Raw genomic sequence first — 22,791 nt, forward strand, 5'->3', positions numbered from 1 at the left:
CTTTTCTTTTCCAAAGGCTCTTATTTATTTATTTATTTATTTATTTATTTATTTATTTATTTATTTATTTCCCTATCTATTTATTATTTATTTGGAATGTTTCTTTTGAAATAGTGTCTCACAAAGCCCAGGCTGTACTTGAATTCTCTACATAGCTAATGTGGCCTCAAACTACAGTTTTGCCTGACTCAGTCTCCAAGTGCTGGGATTCCAACATACCCAACTATACCAGGCTAGTTAGCATTTTTATGATTAAAAAACAAAATCTTCTTATTCTTAGCAGAACAACTAAAAAACACCACTTAATAAAGCCGATTCAAATATCAGATTTCATAGGAACCAAATGAAGGGCAGGTAAGACACAATATCTTACCCAAAATAGCTTTCATGAAAAAAGTCAATGCACCTGACTCTGTAACACTGAACTGTATGATCAAGACATTTTCAGAAACTCAAAGAGCACAGTGTCACTCAGCATTTACCTTGGTTTTGATCCTATAAGTGATAAAAGTTTCAATTGTAGTAACATGGCTCTCAGGTGCATCCACTGTAATGAAAAGATCCTTTAAATCTGATTCATCTTCAAACTTGATTTGGTTTATCATCGACAAAGGGGATGTTGGCATCATAGGGCTGAAGGAGTTCATGTCCATCAGTGAAGCATCCTAAAGAATAAAGCATGTATAAAGAGAACATCAGCCACTGGCCATAAGGCTCAGTCTGGAATGGGCCTGCTATACAAGCATGGGGACCTGCGTTCAGATCCCCAGAGCCCACATAAAAGCCAGGTGACATGGTGCACATCTGTAATCCCAGGACCACAAAGGTGATTCCCTGAGGCTCATTGGCCAGCCATCCTAGCTGAATAGATTAATTCCATGTTCAGTGAGAGAGACCCACTCAGAAAAATAAGATGGAAACCTATCAAGGAATACACCCAACCACCCAATGCTGACTCCTGGATCCCACATAAATGCACACATGCATAATGTACACTCATTCGCACATACATGCATATATATGTACACAAACATGTGCATGTAACACACATGCATACACAAACTGACTTCAAAATAAATAGCAACAATTTTCAATTTCAATATCAATAAAATATGGCAAAAGCAAAAAGAACTCCTGGATTCATAGCTAAATATGTATGCTAAGTATTTAGTTTTATATGGTTATTTAAATATTTATTCTAATCTATGCTTGCTCACAAATTCCACCTTAAAAATGATGAAAGAAAAAAGATATAACCTTTCAGGTTTCCACTGCTTTGAATGCTTGCATTATTTCTAAAATACAAGTTGAAACTTATTCCTTAATGCAACAGTATTAAGAGTCAGGATTAAGTTACAAAGGTAAAGTCTTGTAAAGTAGCTTTAGCTACCTTATAATGAGGTTATGGGGGTGAGGGGGCACTAACTAGCAACCGTCCAATTTCTTCTTTCTACATGTGAGGACACAGAAAAATAAAATAAAATAAAACACCATTGTGGAAGCAGAGTAGTCAGTGCAAGATGCCAAACCAGTCAGCACCTTGACCTTCTAGAATTATGAGGAATTGATTCTTACTTCAAAATGGCTCTAGAATTGGAAGCACCTGAAGTTGGGCACAGAGCTGGGAGTTGACCTAAAATCCGAGACACTATTTAAATATTTCATCAAACAAAAGTTAGGGTCTAGGAAACAGCCCAGTTGATAAAACACTTGCCAAACAAGTGTGAGAACTAGGATTTGAATCCACAACACTCACAGCAAAGCCAGGGAGGTGTAGCATCTATCTGCAAATGTCCATCAAGAAAAGATGCTTGGCTGAAACAGCAGAAGAGGTGTCATGTGGGACACAATCATTGACGAAACAAGGATGATAATGGCCCTTAATAATAAGAAGGTGCAGGCTGTTGTCATCACAGAAAAGACTGATCTAAAGGGTAAATGTTTAGGCATGATTTGAACCAAGTAGTAAAGGGCCAGTTTCATAGCTAGGTAGGTTAATCAGATGCACAAAAACACAAAATACCCTGAAACAAAAGTTTAATAAGATAATTTCTATCTCTATATGTTAGGATGCAATAAACTGTAACCAGATGATGTAATAAAATAAATGATCAAAATGATCCAAAGCAATGTTTATTATATTGTAAAGATTTATTTTTATTTTAATTATGTATCTTTTGTGAGTGTCTGTATAGGAATATGCACATGTGAGTTCAGGAACCTGCAGATGCCTTTAGAGGTTGTCAGATGCCCTCAGAGCTGTAGTGATATGTGGTTGTGAGCCACACAATGTGGTTGTTGAGAATAGTAGTAACTTAGGTCTTCTATAAGTTCTATAAGAGCACTACACACTATTAACCACTGAGCCATCTCTCCAGTCCAACATAGTACCTGGAAAAAATTTCATGGTGCATTACTTTAAAAAAAAAAAAGATTGGTCTAATCTTTTGGGGTTGGTGGGTTTGGGGAGAAATGGATCCTTAACATTGGTTCTTCTCTAACAAAGATGTTGTTCTCAGGTTATATTTTTTTTCTATGTGATGTTTTCTGTTTTCCAAATATCCTAAAGTCAATATATTTTGTCTTATACTCAGAGAATTATAATAAAATTGCTAGAGTCAACACTGTAAATGCTAATGTTCAGAAGCAACAAGAAACCACGATTATAAGTTAAGACAGTTGTCTAGGGCCATGTGGCAAGAGACACTGGATTGGACTTGGCGAGTGTTCTTTTCTCAGCTCATCAAAGTTTACATGGCTAAACAGGAAATTTTAAAGTATGGTGACAAAAAAGGATAATTGTCTAAAATAAAGTATGGAATGTGACATAATAGAATCCTAAGAAGCCATTAACAGAATTTAGAGTTCCCAAGTAAATATTACACCACCAGTATGTACAAAAACCTCTTACAAACCACCCACTAGAAATAGGAGTTTTCTAACCTGACAAGTTTTAATTTGGCAGGCAAATGTCCCTGACATTTCCCTGACACTGCATGCAGCCCTGCACTACAGCTTTCTTTGTGCCCACCCACTCTGCTTACCACCACCCACTTCTTTTACCTACTACGTAATTTTGTGTTCTATTTCCTCTACATAAAATGCAGCCTTTTGTAGAGTGGGAAGGATCTGGGTTGGTTTACAAAGGCTCATAATTTTGTGGAGTACAATGTGGTGTAATAAAAATATGCTTCCATATCCAGCAAAGGAAGAAAATTACAGGCTGAAAATTTAGCAACATGGATGATTTCAGTAGAAGGATTTAAATTACTATGACTCCCTCAAAAATATTCTTTAAACCGCAATAAAACCAACGATCCAATGTGTTTTAGACTTGTTCCCCCCTCCAAAAATGAAAAAAAAATACATTGACATTACTTAAAAGATGCACCTTGACACAAATAACTGAGAAAAATAGGTGTTGGAAAAGATACACAGAAGCAATTAACCCATTTAACCTTTTGTGGCTGGTGAGTTTGGATAATGGATCCTTAACACATATTCTCTAATAAAGGTTTCCCCTCCACCATTCTCCCGCCCCCTCTCCCCCTTCCTTCTCTCTCAACTTTGAAACATGTACATTATCTTACACTCTTTGAAGCATTGGAAAAACAGCTTTTTTATTTCTTTCTCCTAGACACAACAGCAGAAGGGACATGATCGCTATGAAAAAAATCTCTTCTTGAATTATATTTGATACCCTTTCCACTGCCAGTTCAATGAAAACAGACACAAACACAAAACCAAGAAAACCAAGATCTGAATATATAATAAAGAAAGGCTTAGTACATTGCTAAAATTCATTGCAATCTGTCTTGACTCCAAAGCAACAGTCCACTCACTTTTAGAGAGAACATTGAAGCAACTTCTGAAATGAATATATTAGAATGGCCGTATCATCCACAAGTTAAATGCAGGTTTCCCTGTGGTTATTCTTGGTTCTTTAACTATTTCTTTTATCAGTTCAATCATGTACCTCGCCACTCCCAAATCCTCCAAACTCATATACTGAAAACCTACACCTAGTACCTTTGAATGCAACTTTATTTGGTGAGAGGGTCTTTGTGTGTTCATGCATGTTTATGTATGTGTGGATGCTCTTATGTGGAGTACAAATGTGTTTGGGGGTGTGACTATACGGAGTACAGACAACAGTAGGGATTGTTCCTCAGGAGCTATTTACTCCTTTTAGACAACTTCTCCTTTTGTGTCAGACCTCTCCAAGGAAGGTAGGCTAACTGACCTGGGAGCACCAGAACCTAGGTATTGACCTGTCTTTATCCCCCTAGCTCTAAGCATGTAGCCAGATCTAGTCTTTTCTTTCCTTCCTTCCTTCCTTCCTTCCTTCCTTCCTTCCTTCCTTCCTTCCTTCCTTCCTTCCTTCCTTCCTTCCTTCCTCTCTCTCTCTCTCTCTCTCTCTCTCTCTCTCTCTCTCTCTCTCTCTCTCTCTCTCTCTTTCTCTCTGTCTCTCTCCTCCTCCTCCTCTTGTTCTTCTTCTGGTATTGTGTTCCCCCAAAATATTGTGTGTTCCCCAAAATAAACTTATCTGGGGTCAGAGAACAGACAGCCACTAGAACAGAGCCAAAAATGGTGGCTAGAAAATGGGTCAGAGCAAGCCATAGCAGAAGTTAGGTGGTGGTAGTGCACGCCTTTAATCCCAGCACTTGGGAGGCAGAGCTAGATCTCTGACTTCAAGGCCACTGTAGAAACAGCTAGGCATGGTGACACATGCCTTTAATCCCAGAAATTCAGCCTTTAATCCCAGGGAGTGATGGCAGAAAGAAGAAAGGTATATAAGGCGTGAGGACCAGGAATTAAGTTAGTTAAGCATTTTGGCTGGTTGAGCATTCAGGCTTTGGAGCAGCACAGTTCAGCTGAGATTCATGGGGAGGAGGACTCAGAAGCTTCCAGCCTAAGGAAACAGGATCACCTGAGGAACTAGCAAGTGAGATACTTGTGGCTTGTTCTGCTTCTCTGATCTTCCAGCATTCACCCCAATAACTGGCCTCGGGTTTGATTTTATTAATAAGAACTTTTAAGATTCCTGCTACTACTATTACTACTACTACTACTACTACTACTACTACTACTACTACTACTACTACTACTACTTCTTCTTCTTCTTCTTCTTCTTCTTCTTCTTCTTCTTCTTCTTCTCCTCCTCCTCCTCCTCCTCCTCCTCCTCCTCCTCCTCCTTCTTCCTCTTCTTCTCCCTCTCCCTTCTTCTTCTTCTTCTTCTTCTTCTTCTTCTTCTTCTTCTTCTTCTTCTTCTTCTTCTTCTTCTTCCTCTTCTTTGCAAACATAGGTTTTAGGGAATCAAATAGAGATTGAACAGCTGAGCGATCTCTCTACCCATGACAGTGTCTTTATTGAACTAATTATATTTAAATAAGTTCATTTGGCCTGCATTGATCCTGTAGAAGTTCAGACACAAGTACCCACATTAGATGGCTCACAACTCCCTGGAACTCTAGCTCCAGGGGAAATCCAACACCTCTAGCTTCCATGGGAACCATCCCATCATCTCCATCCACCAACCCACCCATACATATAAAACCCCACACACAAGTAAAGACAGTAAAAATAAATCTTTTAAAATAAAATAAGTTCATTAAAGTGACAGCTAATATAACTGGCATTTTTGTAAAATGGGGAGACATACATAGTGGGGAAAAAAGAGGAAGAAACACAAAGACAGCTCTGAATAAGCCCAGGTGAGGGGCAAGGGATAGGTCTTACCCTCACACCCCAAGAAGGAAGCATTACTCTTGATGTATTGGCCTTCAGATCTGGGAATGCACCATTTTTTGTTGTTGACACGCCCAATTTGTTGATAATATGGTATAGCAGAACTAGCAAACTAATACAGTGTTTCTATATCTGCCTTTGTACACAGTGAAAGCCTGAGGATAAAGGGTCATCCTTGATCTATCCTTTTCCTATTCTGTAGGTTCATACCCAACTCTAGTAATAATTCCTGGAAGAGGTCTCTGGCTCTCTCCTAGTTTCCAAACTCTACAACTGAAATTTAAAATCCAGAAGGGCTTATCAATGATCGAATGTTCCAAAGATAAACACCAAAAGAAATACATTCAAAGTTGAGCCATGACCTCTCAGCACGGTGTCCTTTCTTAATATCCCCCACTAACAAGCTACTCGGGATCTCTCATGAATATAACATGAATTGCTCTGATAATGCTAAATCGCATCCGCCATCTGTGCACAAACAACGATTTTCTTTTTACACGTAGTTGGGGAAGAGAAATCAGTGTGAGAAGTGTGATAAATCAGAATACTGGCATGAAAAGGCCATGCGAATAAAATTGCTGAAGCAGGAGAAACATGCACACCAAGAGACATCTGGTTTAAAAAAAAAAAAAAAAAAAAAAGGCAACGTCAAGTGGAAGGAGTTTGAGAAGCCGTTACAAAGAGGGACACTCATCTTGATAGGCCTAAATTTAGGCTTGCCAGCTGTGTTTTGATTTACAAGTCCTTCCAATCTGCCTGCTTATAATAATAATAATAATAATAAAAATAAAGGAGACAGACCCAGGAAGAGTGCTGAAGATGTGATTGAAGGAAACGCTACCACTGCCATTTTCGGGAACAGAGCACACAGCATGCTAATCTTGTTTGACATAATTTCCGGTTCTCAGTAGTGTATACATCCATGCAAGCACATACCACAATTCATTTATCTGTTCCTCAGTTTCCTTTATCTTTTAATGTCTTGCCAGTGCCGCCTTGGATACGGTTGCATTCCCTTGGGCACTGTGCACTACAATGACATTCAGAACAAAGATGTAATTTTACTTGACACAATTGTGCATAATTTTACTTGACACAAATTTCCTTCCTGAAGAAAACAAAACAAAACAAAACATGCTATATAATTACAGTACGCTTTGTCTCTACCCAAGCTCAGGGGGAGATTCAATTATCCGTGTGATGGTATTGAAAGGCAGTGAGATCCTGACTTTTCTCAAGTTTAATTTCTCATTTGCAGTCTATTAGAAAGGTCATCTATCACCTGGGAACCCACAGTAGGAAGGCTATGAACGTCCCTACTCTTTGAAAATGTTGTACTTATTGTGGGGTGGGGCTACACACTGCAGCCTGTGTGTGGAAGTCAAGGAACAACTTTTAGGGGCCGGGTCTCTCTGTCCACTGTGAGCTCTGGGGATTGAACTCCATCATCAGACAACAATAGCAAAACCATTCATCTGCTGAGCCATCACACCAGTCCACACCCTGCTCTATCGGGAGGTTCCTGTAGTTCTTGCAAGAGTGGGGTAAAGGAAGGAACTCAGTGCTTTGCCACCTGCATTCTGCAGTCACGTGCCAACTCAGTCTTCCATAGCCATCATGAATGAAAGCAGCAAGATGCCCTCACTAGATATGGCTTTCTGATCTCAGAATAGCCAGCCTCCACATTCATTATTTTTTTCTCCATAAATTGATCAATCTCAGGTACTATATCATAGCAACATAAAAAAATTAAACATTGTACATTAAAAGAAAGAAAAAAAAATCCACCCAACTGGCAGATCTAATTTCAATTCAAGTTTAGGCCAGAGTTGTGAATTTGATCAAGTTACTTGGCTTTTCTGACCTTCAAGTATTCAGTTGGAAACTCTCAGAAAAATCATATTTTACCCTGAATCATGGAGGGGCAGCAAGGAGAAGATAATAAATAAATAATAAATATGATGTATGCAATGTGTGCTTGAAGGTGCTATATACGTTATCTTTGACACTAACAGACCAAACAGCAAACATTTGGGGATTCTTAGGTCATCTGTTCTCTGTTAAAATATTTTCAACTTGGCCACTATAATGTGAAATTGGTTACAGACCATATATAAATGAATGTGTGAGCCTGTGTTCTAATAAATCCTTATTTACAAAAATAAGTCCAACTGTGTCTACCCTGATTTATGTTATAGACACTGTATAGATAGCTACCAGATCTGTAAACTTCATCTTAAATGCAATGGAATATTTTATTAGATTCATATTTTTTAAGTTTTTGTAGTGATGAGATTGAACCCATGGCATTATTTACACTAGCATATGATCAGTCACTTTGAGTTACATTTTCAACACAAAACTCATCCTAAAAATTAAAATAAGAAAATAGTACATTTAAGTATGATGAAGACATACTTTCCTGATTAATTGGGAAAAGAATTCTGAGTTGTCTTTGCAGTTTTCTCATAGAATTTACAAATACACACTAGGTTTTTTGTTTTTGTTTTTTAAAGATTGGCATCCACATGTGTGCCTCAGTAACCAACACTGCTCTGTGGTTTCAAAGCTATTTGCACCAGCTGTGCTAGGTCTGCACATGATAACAGGCCTACTGAAACAGCCTTTTTAAAGCCAGTCTAGGGTGCTGGATGCACACAGAAAACATCAGCCAACTTTCCAATTGTGAATTCAGCAATGACTAACTGGAAACAGAATAAGCCCGGACAAATTCTCTAAACAGAACTTCTAAAGAGGTTGACAGCATAGACCCTACAGACACATGGCTGCACAATGCTGTACACTTGACTAGAATGTGTAGGCAGAACTGTGTCCCGTGGGCTGTGCTCCTAACAGACATGGATAAAATGAACCTTATAATAATAAACTAAAAACACTCCCCTAAACAAAGATGTGGCCTTGACAGATATTTTCCAAGGAAAGGGCCTAGATATCACATATTTATAGATCATTTCTGGGGAGACTTAGTATATAGTTATACACACTCTAGAAAAACCAACAGACAACTCAAATAGGCACACTCAATGTTTTCATTTCCTAGTTATTCTAAGTAAACTGGTACACATAAGAATTTCATTCAAAAAAGGAAATTATGCAAGAGGTACAGCATTCAGGAAACTGAGAAATATATGTTTTCCTTATTTCAAATTAAAAGTACCCTTCATCCTAAATTTTATCACCAGAGGGCCTCCTCTGAGTGCATGGAAAATTTTGCTGTATTCCATACTGAACTAAGTAGTCACATTTTCCACCTAGACTATCAATACAGTACCATGATATATACTCTTAAAAAACATAAGCTGCAGAAAGATAGAAATACGATTGTTCAGACTGCCAGGGTCCCCTCAAAGAGATCCAGCTACACTCTGGTGCATGAGCCAGCTTTCTGGATCCCATTACCTATGGTTGGACACCTTGCTCACCCTAGATAGAGCGGGGAGGAGGGGGGCTTGGTCCTGCCTCAACTGAATGTACCAGGCTTGGCTGTCCCCCCATGAGAGAGCTTACCCTGTTGGGGGAGGGGATGGGGAGGAATGTGGGGGGTTGGGGGGAGGGATGAAAGGGAATCTGTGGTTGGTATATAAAATGAATTTTTAAAAAAAGAAATATGCTTGTATGATCCTCAGATGATCTCATTACAAATTTAAAGTAAATGATTATACAACTAAAAAGCATCAATCTTAAGCACAATGGTGAGCACGAAGCCTCCTAAGTGTGATCAATAAATGTGAGTATTATTTTACTTAATCCTCTCAACAACCTGATATAAGTAAATGTGATTTAACTCCCATCCAAATTTTGTTGTATTGCCATACTAAAATTTATAGAGCTAATAAGATATGACCATTGTTACTACTTAAAAGATTAAAAAAAAAAAAAAAAAAAGCACCTACTATCATGGTTTTATTTCATTTACCAAGTGTTACCGAGTGCCCTTCATGTGCCTGGTAGTAGGCTGAAGAAACAACAGTGGCCAAGACTGGGGGCTTCTGCTCCCATAAAGTTTATAATATCTGGTTGGGTGGGAAGGACATAATCAATTTGTTTACAAACAGTAAACAAACGAACCCTACAAAAACAAGACCACTCCCCTGTGATGCAAAGACAAGCTTTGTTGATGTTGTTTTAAGCTTTGTAAACTAGATCTGGTTGCATACAACTGTAACCCAGCACTTGGAAGGGTCAGCTTGCGTTTTAGGCAAGCCTAAAGTACTTAGTGACACCCTGCCTATGCACACCAGGAAACAAAACAGACAAAAACAGGATTGAGAATCCATGAAGAAAGGAGGAGGTTCTAGTGGAACAGGAGCCTTACTGGGGCCAGGGGTGAAGGAGCAGGAAGGAAGAGTGCTGTAAAGCTGTCTTTGAGGGGGGGGCTTTAAGGAGGCATTGTGAAGAGTCACTGTGTACAGCACCGAGGCAGGAAAATACAGTAAGACATCATTAAGCCCAAGGCAAAACAAAACAAAACAAAAAAAGATAAACACTGAAGGAGCACACTGGAGATGGATGGATGGGTGGATGGATGGATGGATGGATGGGTGGGTGGATGGATGGATGAATGGACAGATGGATGGATAATGGCTTTTGATGAAAGAATAACTAACAAAAACAGTTGAAATAGACTGGGTTAAACTTCCAGATAGTCATATCTTTGTGCTGTGGGTCTTTGCGAGTGAGGGGAGAACTCCAGAATAAAGGGTCCCCTTGAAATCCAACAGCAAGGTGTCAGTTAAATAGCTGCACCCCACTGAGTAGCTGTGTCTTCACTGTGGTCTTACTGGGACTATGAATGGACATTAGCCAATGGGACACAATGAATCATAAAGCTAATGCAGTTACACTTAACTTCAATTATACTTCCATGATGTATTACCTAAGGGAAATTTTCTTTTTTAAAAATATTTAACACTTTATTACAAATTTAATCCCAGCACTTGGGAGGCAGAGCCAGGTGGATTTCTATGAGTTCGAGGCCAGCCTGGTCTACAGAGTGAGATCCAGGATAGGCACCAAAACTACACATAGAAACCCTGTCTAGAAAAAACCAAAACCAAAACCCAAGACAAAACAAAAACAAAAAAACAAATTTGGTTTTCTTTCTTCAGAAAGACCCAATGTATTTTCTACAGTACCAAAGTTAGAGGTAGCAAGATTCATCCTATGACAGGACTATACCACCTATTAACTGCCAGGAAATTTGCAATGCCCTTTTGTGGAAGGAAGATCAATCAAGAGGTCTGAGCAAAAACTTGCTTTGGACAGTGGATGTATCTGAACCGAAGATTCCAGAACCACTTCCCATTTCCATCAGTGTATGTGTTCTTTTCCCTCTGACACAAGAACAGCATGTCCCAGTTATCAGTTACTTCCTTAGAATGGACTCAGAATGAAGAGGAGTTGTGGGGCCAACTCAAAGGCTATCAGAGGACCGAAGTTCAGCCTTGACAGACAGGGTCATAAGCAAGAAGTAAGTGTTCATTATAAGAAAATCCCCAAGACTTGAGATTGCTGAGCTATGGCACACCCTAGTGAATAGAGAAGATGCTCAAGGAGTTAAAAGGGACATCTACATTTGACTAGCTCAACCTTTCTACAAGAAAAACAATTGGCATTCTTTGTTTCTTTTCTTTTTTTTTTTTATTCTGAAGACTCATCAGCCAAGAATCTGACATGTTTAATTTTTTTGGTCACAATAGCAAGGTTTCCATTTTAATTTGAAACAGACCTTATATTGTTCAGATTTCATTTTAAATAATGAAGCTGTTTTCCTTCTTAAAACACATATACAAAAAAAGTCTAACACCTATGAGGCCTTGAATGATGACACAGGCCTGTGATTCTAGCACTGAGGAGGAAGAGGGAGAGGAATTCTAAGTTCAAGGTCAGAATGGGCTATGTATGACCTTGCCTCAAACAAAGCAAATTCTCGAAAAAATTCAAATTGACAATAAAATAATTTTACATTATGAACAAACATACAAAAAATGTACTTTAGTAATATTACATTGGTCATGGTGCCATGACCTGTAATCTCAGCACTCAGGAGGTGGAGACAGACAGTCTGAGAGTCTGGGTCCAGCCTGAGACAAATAAAAGACCCTGTCTCAAACAAAAGAAACAAAAATATCCCAAACAAAAGAAGTCAGACATAAAATTCCATATAGGGTATGGTTTTACACATGAGAAATAATCTGAGGAAACAAATCTTTGAAGACAAAAACAAAAAACAAAAAACAAACAAAAAACAAAATTCCCCACTAAATTAGTAGATGGATTTGGCTAGATGTTATGATAAATTTTATTGAGAGAATGAAAATGTCCTAAAACGGTTTACACTGATTATACCATGCAATTAATTGATTTAAGAAATTATCTCCCTCACAACGAGTGAATTTTAGAATATGTAAAATATACCTCAATAAAGTTGGCCTTTAAAAGAAAAGAGGAAATCTATCAAGTGTTAGCACTTCCCAAAGTAAACATTAAAAATAAAGGAGCTAGAGAGATGGCTCAACAGTTAGGAGCATGTACTGCTCATCCAGAGGACCCAAAATCAGTTCACAGCACTCATATTCACAGCTTCCAACAGCCCATGGCATCTGATGCCCTTTTCTGGTTACCAGGGCTTCTACACCACACACACACACACACATACACACTCTCTCTCTCTCTCTCTCTCTCTCTCTCTCTCTCTCAATAATAAATAAAACTTAAAATTATAAATTGATTAAAATATTCTTTTTAATTTTAAACAATAAATACTTGTTTAATTTTCTGATTTTATTGTGTTCTAGTGATTTTTATGCACCTGCTAATACCCTTATTTTATTTTATTTTTTATCTATACTACAGATAAGATTGTGTTGTCTATCATGGTTGATATATACACTACCAAAGTTAATCAAACATTATGTTTAAAACAGGCAACTTATTTTCATGATGTGATTCTTCACCAGCTTGTAGGGAAACCATATATGCATGCATATATATATGAGATGATGCCAATGCTTAATATTTATTTGAGCATCTCCTTTAGAAAGCATAGAGTACAGATAAACACATGAAACGGGTGAATTCTGAGTTTCCTCATAATCACCTAGCCACTTGGAAAACTGCAATAGGCTGTCACTTCAGAGATGTGCCAGGGGACATCAGCAAGTCCCTCAAGGATAACAGCAGAAAACTCCAGAGAATAAGATATTCTTTTTAGACTTTGGGGCCTAAACACTGTTGATGACAGCTTACCTAAATATATGTATTTATATAAACTATTGTGGAGCAAGGAGATAGAAACAGACAAACATTGTGTCTCATTAAAGGAGCTATTGTCCCCTTCCCTGTGGAGGTTTCTGTTGTGGAATATTCCATTTGTTTATGTTGTAGAACATTTGTTTAATGGTGCAAAGATGTGCTGCATTTTTTAATGTTGCACTTGTTTAACTCTGTAAAGCTGTGTTACTTTGCCTGTCTACCTGATGGTCTAAGAAAGAACTGAACAGCCAATAACAAGGCAGGAGAAAGGATAGGCGGAGCTTCAGGCAGAGAGAATAAATAGAAGGAGAAATCTGGGAGGAAAAGGAAGAAATAGTAAGAGAACAAGGAGAGGAGGATGCTAGGGGCCAGCCAACCAGCCAACCAGCCACACAGCCACACAGCCACACAGCCAGCCACACAGCCACACAGCCACACAGCCAGCCACACAGCCACACAGCCACACAGCCACACAGCCAACCAGCCACCCAACCACACACCCACACAGCCACACAGCCATACAGCCACACAGCCACCCAGCCACACAGCCACACAGCCACCCAGCCAACCAGCCAACCAGCCACACAGCCACCCAGCCAACCAGCCAACCAGCCACCAGCCAACCAGCCACACAGCCACACAGCCACACAGCCAGCCACACAGCCACATAGCCACACAACCACACAGCCACACAGCCACACAACCACACAGCCACACAGCCACATAGCCACATAGCCACCCAGCCACACAGCCACACAGCCAGCCACGGAGTAGGAGTGAAAGTAAGATACACAGAAGTAAGAAAAGGAAAAGGCCCAAAGGCAAAAGGTAGACATGATAATTTAAAGTTAAGAAAAGCTGGCAAAAAAAAAAAAAAAATTAAGAATAAGTTTCCGTGTGTGATTTGTTTGGTTGCTGAGTAGTGGGTCCCACAAAAGAGCAAAATAAAACAAACAAACAAACAACAGGTCTCTGCCCTTTTCTGTACCTGCTTTCCCAGCCTTCAGATTTGTTCTGCAAACTATCCATCCCATACCACTTTATTCCTTTCCTTCCAGAGTCACCTTCCAGCCTCCTAACCAAGCCTTCTGAGTCAAGAATTAGTGACTTACTTTCTCAAGAACAGAGAGATTGTTGATGATTCTCCTGCCATTTTTACACCTTGTATTTTTCTCTTCTCATACAACACAAAGGGGGACTTTATCCAGGATCTAAGCTCAACACAGCTCTCTGTCATCTGGTAATAATCCCTCACCACTGATTAAGACTAATTTGTTTTCCTTCTACTTAGTTTAGTATCTGGCTTGGAAAGAACAATATAATGCAAACGACATTTACTGAAACCCAGATCATTAGCAAATTACTGTTAATAATTGGGTTTATAAATGTAAAAATGTCAAGGCCCATACCACTTGCTAATCTGAATGTGTACTAAATACCAAACACTCTGTATTTAATTGTCTTACTCTCCTACCTTCAATGACCTTAGCATATTGGAAACAAGTGAGCAGTAAAAGATTTACAGAGAAGAAAAATTATCTATTTATAGGGCAGAATTTATTGATATTCGACCATTCACAACAGTATCACAGAGAGCACAGAACAGAAAGAAATGAACTGAATGTATGGAAAGAAAAGTAACTCCGAGAGGACGTAGTTCTAAGCTACATCATAAATAGCAAGAAGGATGTTTTTTGTTGCTCCTATAATAATTATACAGAAATAAAAACTAGAGTCAGCTCATGAGTGGCAAGCAAACGAACCTAGATCACCACTAGAGAATCCCGTTCCAGGTGATTCTGAGTCATCCTTTTGGGGATGGGTTCTACAATGCTGCATTGCAAACATCTCCTAAGGTTCATCCTCAGGATACTGAGTTAAAGGGGTAGAGGAGAGACCAAAACTAACACATGTCCTGATCAAGAACCTTGACCGGAAGGCTCACCACCCACCCAGATGTGGAAGCATACTCAATAGGGCACAGGCAGAAGATGTGGGCAACAAACACCCTAAAGCTCTATCAGTCATTCTTAGGGAATACCATTCAAGTAACTACTCCGATGGGACAGTGAGAGCCCAAAGCAGCCCTAGCTCTAAAGGCAGGAATATAAAAACAGGCATGAGGCATGGCTCAGTGATTGAGTGGACTTGCCTTGTAAGTAAGAGGACTGGAATTCAGATGCCAGAACCCACATACGTGCAGGGGGGCATGGAAACCCAACTGTAATCCCAACAGAGATAGGTAATTCCCAAAGCAAAATGATGAGCAAGAGCAGCCATATCAGTGAGCTCTGGGCTTGATTGAGAGACCCTATCTCAAAGAACAAGGTGGAAACACAAGCAAAGATGGTTCCCAGCATCAACCTAGGCCCCCCACACACACACACGTGCATACTTACACATATGCAAAAACATGTATACACACATATATGAAATATGGGAGGGAAAGAACAGAATGACAGAATGACAGAGCCATTTCATATATACGAGCAAATATGGGGAGTGCATGGTGTGTAAATGCAAGGTAAACATGGGGCATTGTGTCCTATATGCCTCAGGAACTATGACACAGAGGGCAGAAAACTAAATGGAAGAGAGAACAGTTTGGTCTGTGCGTCCTGATTGCAGACACAATGAGAGCAGCCACCTCATGCTCCAGCCATTATGTCTTCCCACCCTAACAGACTACATTCCTCCTAAACTGTAAGCCAGAACAAGTCCTTCCTCCCTGAAAAAGAAATGAGAGGCTTGAAAAGAGATACACTGAGAATTAGGGCATAGAGGGCTAAGATTCACCATGGGCATTAAACTGAAGGACTGGGAAGGACTATCAACTTAAGATTTTTCTTTCCAATGCCCCTCCAGTTGATTTGGCATGTGAAAATTCCACTGTAACCCCCTCTCGCTGGTGGAAAGGGACATTTCAACAGTCACACCCTGCTTTCCTCTGAGACCATTAGTCATCTGGCTTGCACTAACATTTTCAGTGACAGGACCCAGGCTGGCATGATGTAATCCTTCTCACTTCAGAAATGACAACAAGAAAACTCAACTTTGAACTGAGTGAAACTTGATTGATTTTTGGCCCCGTGGTTGGTTCCTGGCTGTGCCCCTCAAACTGCAAATACTGAACCCACCCAGACTATAATGATTCTTCAGAAAGAGTAAAGAATAAAACCCAAGTCTTTCCTGAGCTAAAGCACTTTGCTTCATCAAAAGGTTTTCTTCACAGTCATGGTCACCCGAAGAACCTCAGTGGGACACATGCATGCACTGCACAAGTGCATACACACACACACACACACACACACACACACACACACACATGTAGAAAAACTTGTCAGCTCCAGAGTCAACAGAAGATGATGGCATTGGTTCCCAACTAAACCTCAACAGCTTCTCAGCCTCTTCCTTAATACAACATCTGCATTTGGAGATGAGACAGCATTCCTTTGCCATTTCTGACACAGTCTATCAACGCCTCCCCACAGCCCTGTCAAAGAAGGAGGATGGAACATCCTCAGATGAGGCACAGACAGTTCAGGTTTTAGCATCGCCAACACTCCTTGTGACCTTGGAAAAGTGACATTTTGTTTTGATGCAGCAGTACTGTGGCATTTGTGTGTATTGATCTTCCAGGCACCAAAATCCATATGAAATGCTTACCCATAAAACAGTCCTATAAAAAGGTCTCTTGCAACTCAGACTGAAGTTGCTTCACTGAAGTGATCACATATGCTAACTCAGTCAGAGAACCTAGGGGTTTCATCCTTTCCTTTCCATCCTTCACTTAGGGAAGAAGATCGAGAGCACTTCACAAATGAGAGCCGTGATTGCACTGAGTGGGATTTCCAGTGGGTGGAACAGAAATAGTCAGATCAGCTCTATAGTCACTCATTCTCTCCCTCCCTTCCCCCTCCCTCCTTCCTTTTCTCCCTCCCCTCTGCTTTCATCTCTCTGAGCCACAATACAGAAGCAGGCCTTAAGGAAAGAGACATTCATTTAATCCTCATATTTACACTTTCTCCTCATCTGAGTGGTTGCCATCAAGTGACCTTCCCCAGAGAAACACTTACCTAATTTTCTAATCAGTGGAGCCAGGATTTCACATACAGGAAAGGGAGGTTGTCTCTGGTCCTAACCACTAAGATTATGCCTTGGGTATATTTTCATTTATAATGACCTCAGGGAAAGCTTACCAACTGGAGGCCTTAGCCTGTGTTTCTGACAGGATAGCTTTGAAAAGCAAACAGTGCCCCAAAGGACAAACAGGACTGTGGTCCCTTTTATGAACTGGCCTTGGAACCAGTACAACACCATTTCCATCCTATCATATTGGTCAAGATAGCCATACCCTCTCCACCTCCAGATTCCAGGAGAGGCACAGATCCCATTGTTTGATAGAAGGATGGTGAGTTGCATCATAGATGAACATGTGAAAACGGAGATACAAAGTGGTTATCTTTATCTGAAGCTACTCTCTACCTTTTGGTACTATGTATGGTCTAATCAAGTTATCCTTTATTTCCAACCTCGGGTTCCATCCATCTGTGAGCTGTGTGTTGGAAGGCTTGTCCCTATGATGATGTCACGTTGGCAACTTCCCTGGTGGTGGTGGGGAACATATGCATGCTGTCCAAGGAAGGTAAAGGGGAACTCGGAAAGCAGGCTCCATGTTGTCTCCCTGCCTTGCTACAACCCTGCTGGCAGTAGCTGTGTTGCTTTATAAGTTCATTTGGCCCTTCCTCCACAACTCCAGCCTTGAACAGTTTCTATACTTCATCCCTTTTAAGCAGAACAATGGTAATGGCTTTTTGTTACTCTCAGACTATTTATGTGCTTCCCTGGGATCCATTGTTCCTTAATATAGACAACAAATTCTATAAATAACTCCTGCATTAATATCTCATTTAAAGTATCAAAGAAAATTCTGATTTTTCAGGGTGATGACTGATAGAGCATTTAACACAAAACAAAGATTGGGTAGACAAACATGAAGTATGTAGTTTTCTGTATGTATGTATGCATGTATGTAGTCTAGTATCTTCTAAATGCTTGATAGACTTACTGGCTAGTATAGTATGTACCTCTGTCATGGCTGTGGTTTTACTATGGTCTGAGGAGCTTTCTGTCATTGTGGGCTTACTGGGGAGGGGGTCATGGAACCCACAGAAGGTTGGATCTACTGGGACATCCTTAGATTTAAGGGAGTACTCATAGAACCCTGACTTGCTTCTTTCAAGAGGTTCTTTAATATAAATCAAGACTGGGGACTTTCTTGGTCCCTCTGGCTTCCTGTGTGATAATGTGATAGTTCTCTTCTTCCCCTGTACATCATCCATACGATGACATTCACAGGAAGCCTTCTCCACAGCTGAGCTGATAAGCATATCATGTCCCTGAGCCTCTAACATCCTATGGTCAGCAAACTTTTATTCATAAAGTGATTTAGTCTTAAGTATTCCATAATAGTAATGAAAAAACCTATTATCTTTCAAAAATAACTTCTTCTATGAGAATGTGTTTCCCTTCAAACTTAAACTTCTAAATAAAATATCTGTTACTAAACTTCTATTTATCATAAATAATCTTAAATTTTCCATATTCATGTGAGACATATTGGCTTCTACTGATCATCTCTTTCTTTCCAAAGTTCATAAACAAAACACAAAATGATCCACCCATTGCTTTGCTAGAGATTAAAAATAGGACTACTCCTTATCTTTCAGAACCTCTTTATGGTCCATTTTAAGAACTTATTTTATTCTTAATTCATATGAATGTATGTGTGGCTGCTCATGTGTATGTGAATATGTAGAAGTGCCCATGGAGGCCAGGATCTCTTGGAGTTACAGGTGGCTGTCAGCTACCTGACATGGATGCTAGGAACTGACCTCAGGTCCTCTGCAAGAGCACCAGCTGCTCTTAACTGAGGCATCTCTCCAGCCCTGGCCTATTATTTTTTAAAAACATATTTACCTAATTGTATTTGGAGGTAGAAGCTACACTTCTCAAAAATCACTAGATGTGATGGCGTAGATGAAAAATAAGGACAGTTTATGAGTACTATAATTTTCACAAAACTGGTGAATTTTCCTCCTAAAAGTAGAGAATTCGGTACTGTCGTGGTGGCTCCTCAGGTAAAGCACTTGCCACACAACATGAGTACTAGAGCTCTGATCCCCAGAACCAAAAGGGCTGGGTTGGGTTGGCAGTGGTCTGCCTGTTCATTCCAACATGGGAGACAGAGAAAGGGACTCTGAAGCAAGCTGGAACCCAGATGCCAGCTCTGGGCTCAGTGGGGGACCTTGTTTCAGTGGCCATGGTGGCCAAGGAAGAAGGAAGACACCTAATGTCAACCTCAGGTCCTGTGCACATGCACATGTAACCATGAATACACAGGCGACACACACGTATAGCACAGGTCTATGTGTGCAAAAGAAAGTAGAGAATTGGCCTCTTTTCATTAGTATTTCTCTTTCATTTCCTTGTGGCCAAGTTGCAAGACAATTTTTAACATGATTACTGTCATTTGCATATTTTTTCTTCTTACTTTATTTCCTTGTCTTGTTGGTTATGTTCTCTGTTTTCTTTTCAAACACCTGTTGTTACTTTTTAAAATCAATACCTGCTGCATTTGCAATGTTTTTTCCAAACTCTGGATCAATGACTCCTGGGCAAATTTTTGAAAACTCAATGCCCCCTACTTTCTTTTTCTCTCAATTCCTCCTGGTATATGTTACCAGTTAGTGTTTGTCCTGGCTTGCCATGTAGGCTTCAAGACTATGATAGGAAGAAATAGATATTGCATGTTTTTCCTAGAAGGAGGGAAAACATGTCTTTGTTTTGTTTTGTTTTTCTGGGAGAAAATGTTTTAGTCAGTCAATGTTCTTATTCTTTTGATGAATTCTGGAAGGGACATCAGTTATACATTCACAAACACTCTAAGGAGAAAAAGTGACTGTAAATGTGAATGTCACTAATCTTACACTGCTGAGGGGCAGTGAGAGTTGGCTTCACTAGTACTGGGCAGACCTCATCCAGGAGTAGGCCAGACAGTAGTAAAGCTACAGAGAGGCTGAAGAGGGATATGGCAAAGAGTGGTTCCAATGAAGCCGTTCATAATTTTGTTTGTCTAATTGTGGCTAACAGTTGAAAGTTTTAACCCCTTGGAATAACTAAATGTTTTTTTCAGTATGGTACTTTCTTTCGACTTCAACTAGTATTACACATTTACTTTTCAAATTCTAAGGACATAGTTCTTAACTTTCCCGAGGCAACAAGTACATGAAGTTATGTAGCAGCAAGTCAGGTTGGTGCAGATGTATAAGCCTGAAACATACAATTCTGGAAACCCATTTTTTAAAAAGAATACAAAACCACAAGGACACCATTATGAGGAGAGTATGACTCTCAGTAATAACCTCTAAAAGGAAATCTCAGCAAATGACTGGGCTCCTGGGAGTTCCCTTATGCTGACACTGCTTGAGGCAATTTGATAGGAATGCTCATTCCCAGGGCTCCTGGCTGCAACCTGCCTTTTCCTAGACCATCTAACTCCAGCAATCCCCAGCATTCCCATGGACCCAAGCCAATGACCAGCTCCTCCATCTCAGGCCATCTCAGAATCATCTCGGACCACAGGGACTCCTGAGACAAGGATTCTCCAGGGAGACCTAAGGGACACAGAAGCTAGGGGGAGAGGCTACCTGGAGAGTTTGCAGCAATTCCAGGTGATTTTGATATACAAGCTCCAATCCCAACACCTCTCCCTCAAGTTTGGAACTTCCACACTGATCTGAATATAAAGTATGTGTGTAATGGGGTTGGGGGTGGGGGGGAGTACTGGCTCACTGGATGGCTCAGTAGAGAGAGTTGCTTGCTGCAGGGCCTGGGGAACTAGGTTCAATCCCCCTGAGCCCACATGATAGAAGGAGAGGAGACAGAATGCAGGTAGTGCTCTGGTTGCCATCTGTGCAGTAGGGTATACACACACACACACACACACACACACACACACACACGCAAATAAATACAAATAAAATAAATTTTAAATCAGTATTGAAACTAAGCATAAAATTCCCAACTTTATAGTTTAAATAAATGGAAAAGCTAAGCACACAGAACTGTGATGCAAAGTCTAAGGAGAACGCAACTGGGTGAAGCACTCCATAGGCTCTAAAGGGTGCAGACTGAAGTTTGTGAGCTCGGCACAGGAGTCCAAGCGTTCTGTTTTCTTGCTAACTTCTGGTTGACAGGTGTTAAGTAGGTGGGCCGTTTAAACATCTCAAAGTAACATGTAACTACTGCACAGATGCTCCAGTCATTGATAGGATGTTCCCACTGAGCTCAAGGCTTCCATTAGTGGCACCTTTGAGAAACTGCTGTGACACGGGACTGTGCCACATGAAAGGTATTTTTGTTTGGAACTTTCAGAAAGTGCAAGTTTTAGGCCACAGGCACCCAAAGCAACCACTAATGCCCGTAAGTCCCTTTCTGTCCAAGCATACTAGCCAGGGAGCGCCTCTGAGGCTAGATTTCCAAGCAAATGCGAAGGAAATATGCAGACTGCAGCTGGGGTGTGGACCATAGTTAACCGCGCCCCCCCCCCCCACCCGGTCTCCGGCAAAAAAAAAAAAAAAAAAAAAAAAAAAAAAAAGATAAAAAACAACTCCATCTCCTCTTGTAGTGGAGGCCAGGCTTTCTCCCGCTGAAAGGATTTCTACACCGAATGGTCACAGGATTCCAGACTCTTATGGTGTGACTCAACTCTCCCATTCACACGTAACCACAGTAAATTAAAAAAAAACACTTTCCTGCAGTAAAGCAATTGCTCTCCTAGGCTTCAGGATAATCAAGAAGCCTGGAGGAGGAGCAGTTTCAGGCCACCCGCCCATGCATGAGACGGGATGTCCCTGTCAAGGAAGGACAAAATTGAAAGAGTAGTTTAAAAAAAAAAAAAAAAATCAGAACTTTTGAGACTCCATAAGCCTTGGCCCTGCCTCTGGGAAGGCCAAAGTGCTGAGGAGGGAGCGGCCGGTTCAGGCTGGGTGTACCTTCTCCAGCTCGGCGTCCAGCAGGGAGTTGAGTCACCCTGGAACTTTCCCTGGACGCGCCGCCCCCTCCACACTCGCCGCAATGTCCCCTGCCCTCACCTTACTGAACACCTCCAAGTCGTCCTCGTCCTCATCCAGATCCAGCACGTCGGCCTGCAGCAGGCTGCAGGAACCGCTGCCACCCGGGATCGGGGCGCCGCCCCGCGGGCTCTCACCGACCGCCAGCTCCGAGGAGCCCGACGCCAGGCGCTCGCCGTCCATCCCGGCAGTGCGAGCCCCGCCGGCCGCTGCAGCCAGACCGGCTCCCCCCTGCGCTCCCATTGGCTCCCGCGGCGCCCTGCACCTCCCCGGCCAGCCCTGCTCCTGCCCCTCGGCCTTGCGCAGACGCGGAACTGCGGGAGACCGCGGCGCGGAGCCAGGGAGGGCAGGCGGGCAGAGCGGACTGTGAGTCCCCGACCTGGCCTCAGGTTGCTGCCAGGCTTGAGATCCCGAAGCTAGGAACCCCCGCCAGAGTGGGCAATGAAGACCCTGAGGACAGGAGGTGGCTTTCTTGCTCAGACACAGCTAAGGGCCACCAGGTTTGTGAGTGAGATGGCAGGGACTGGATGCACAACCAGCTGACCCAGCTTTATTTCCAGTACCTAAAAGGGCCTTTTTCCTGGGTTGTGATTTTATAGAGACTAATGCAAAAAAATTAAAGACACTATAACCT

The 22,791-nt window shown here is 41.1% G+C and overlaps 1 protein-coding gene across 1 annotated transcript in view; it reads right to left on the reverse strand.

Annotated features, from left to right (window-relative positions):
* The window catches only part of Snx7 (sorting nexin 7), a 79,455-nt gene extending 57,023 nt beyond the window's left edge, over positions 1-22,432 (reverse strand). The window contains exons 1-2 of the mRNA XM_036191482.1: positions 22,179-22,432; positions 483-665 (exon numbers count right to left, since the gene is read on the reverse strand). Coding sequence (XP_036047375.1) covers positions 483-665; positions 22,179-22,400 — 405 coding nt within the window. The 5' untranslated portion in view covers positions 22,401-22,432. The remainder of the gene's footprint in view (positions 1-482; positions 666-22,178) is intronic.
* Positions 22,433-22,791: the final 359 nt, after the last annotated feature.

This window comes from Onychomys torridus, chromosome 6, assembly GCF_903995425.1.
Source record: "Onychomys torridus chromosome 6, mOncTor1.1, whole genome shotgun sequence".
NCBI lineage: Eukaryota > Metazoa > Chordata > Mammalia > Rodentia > Cricetidae > Onychomys > Onychomys torridus.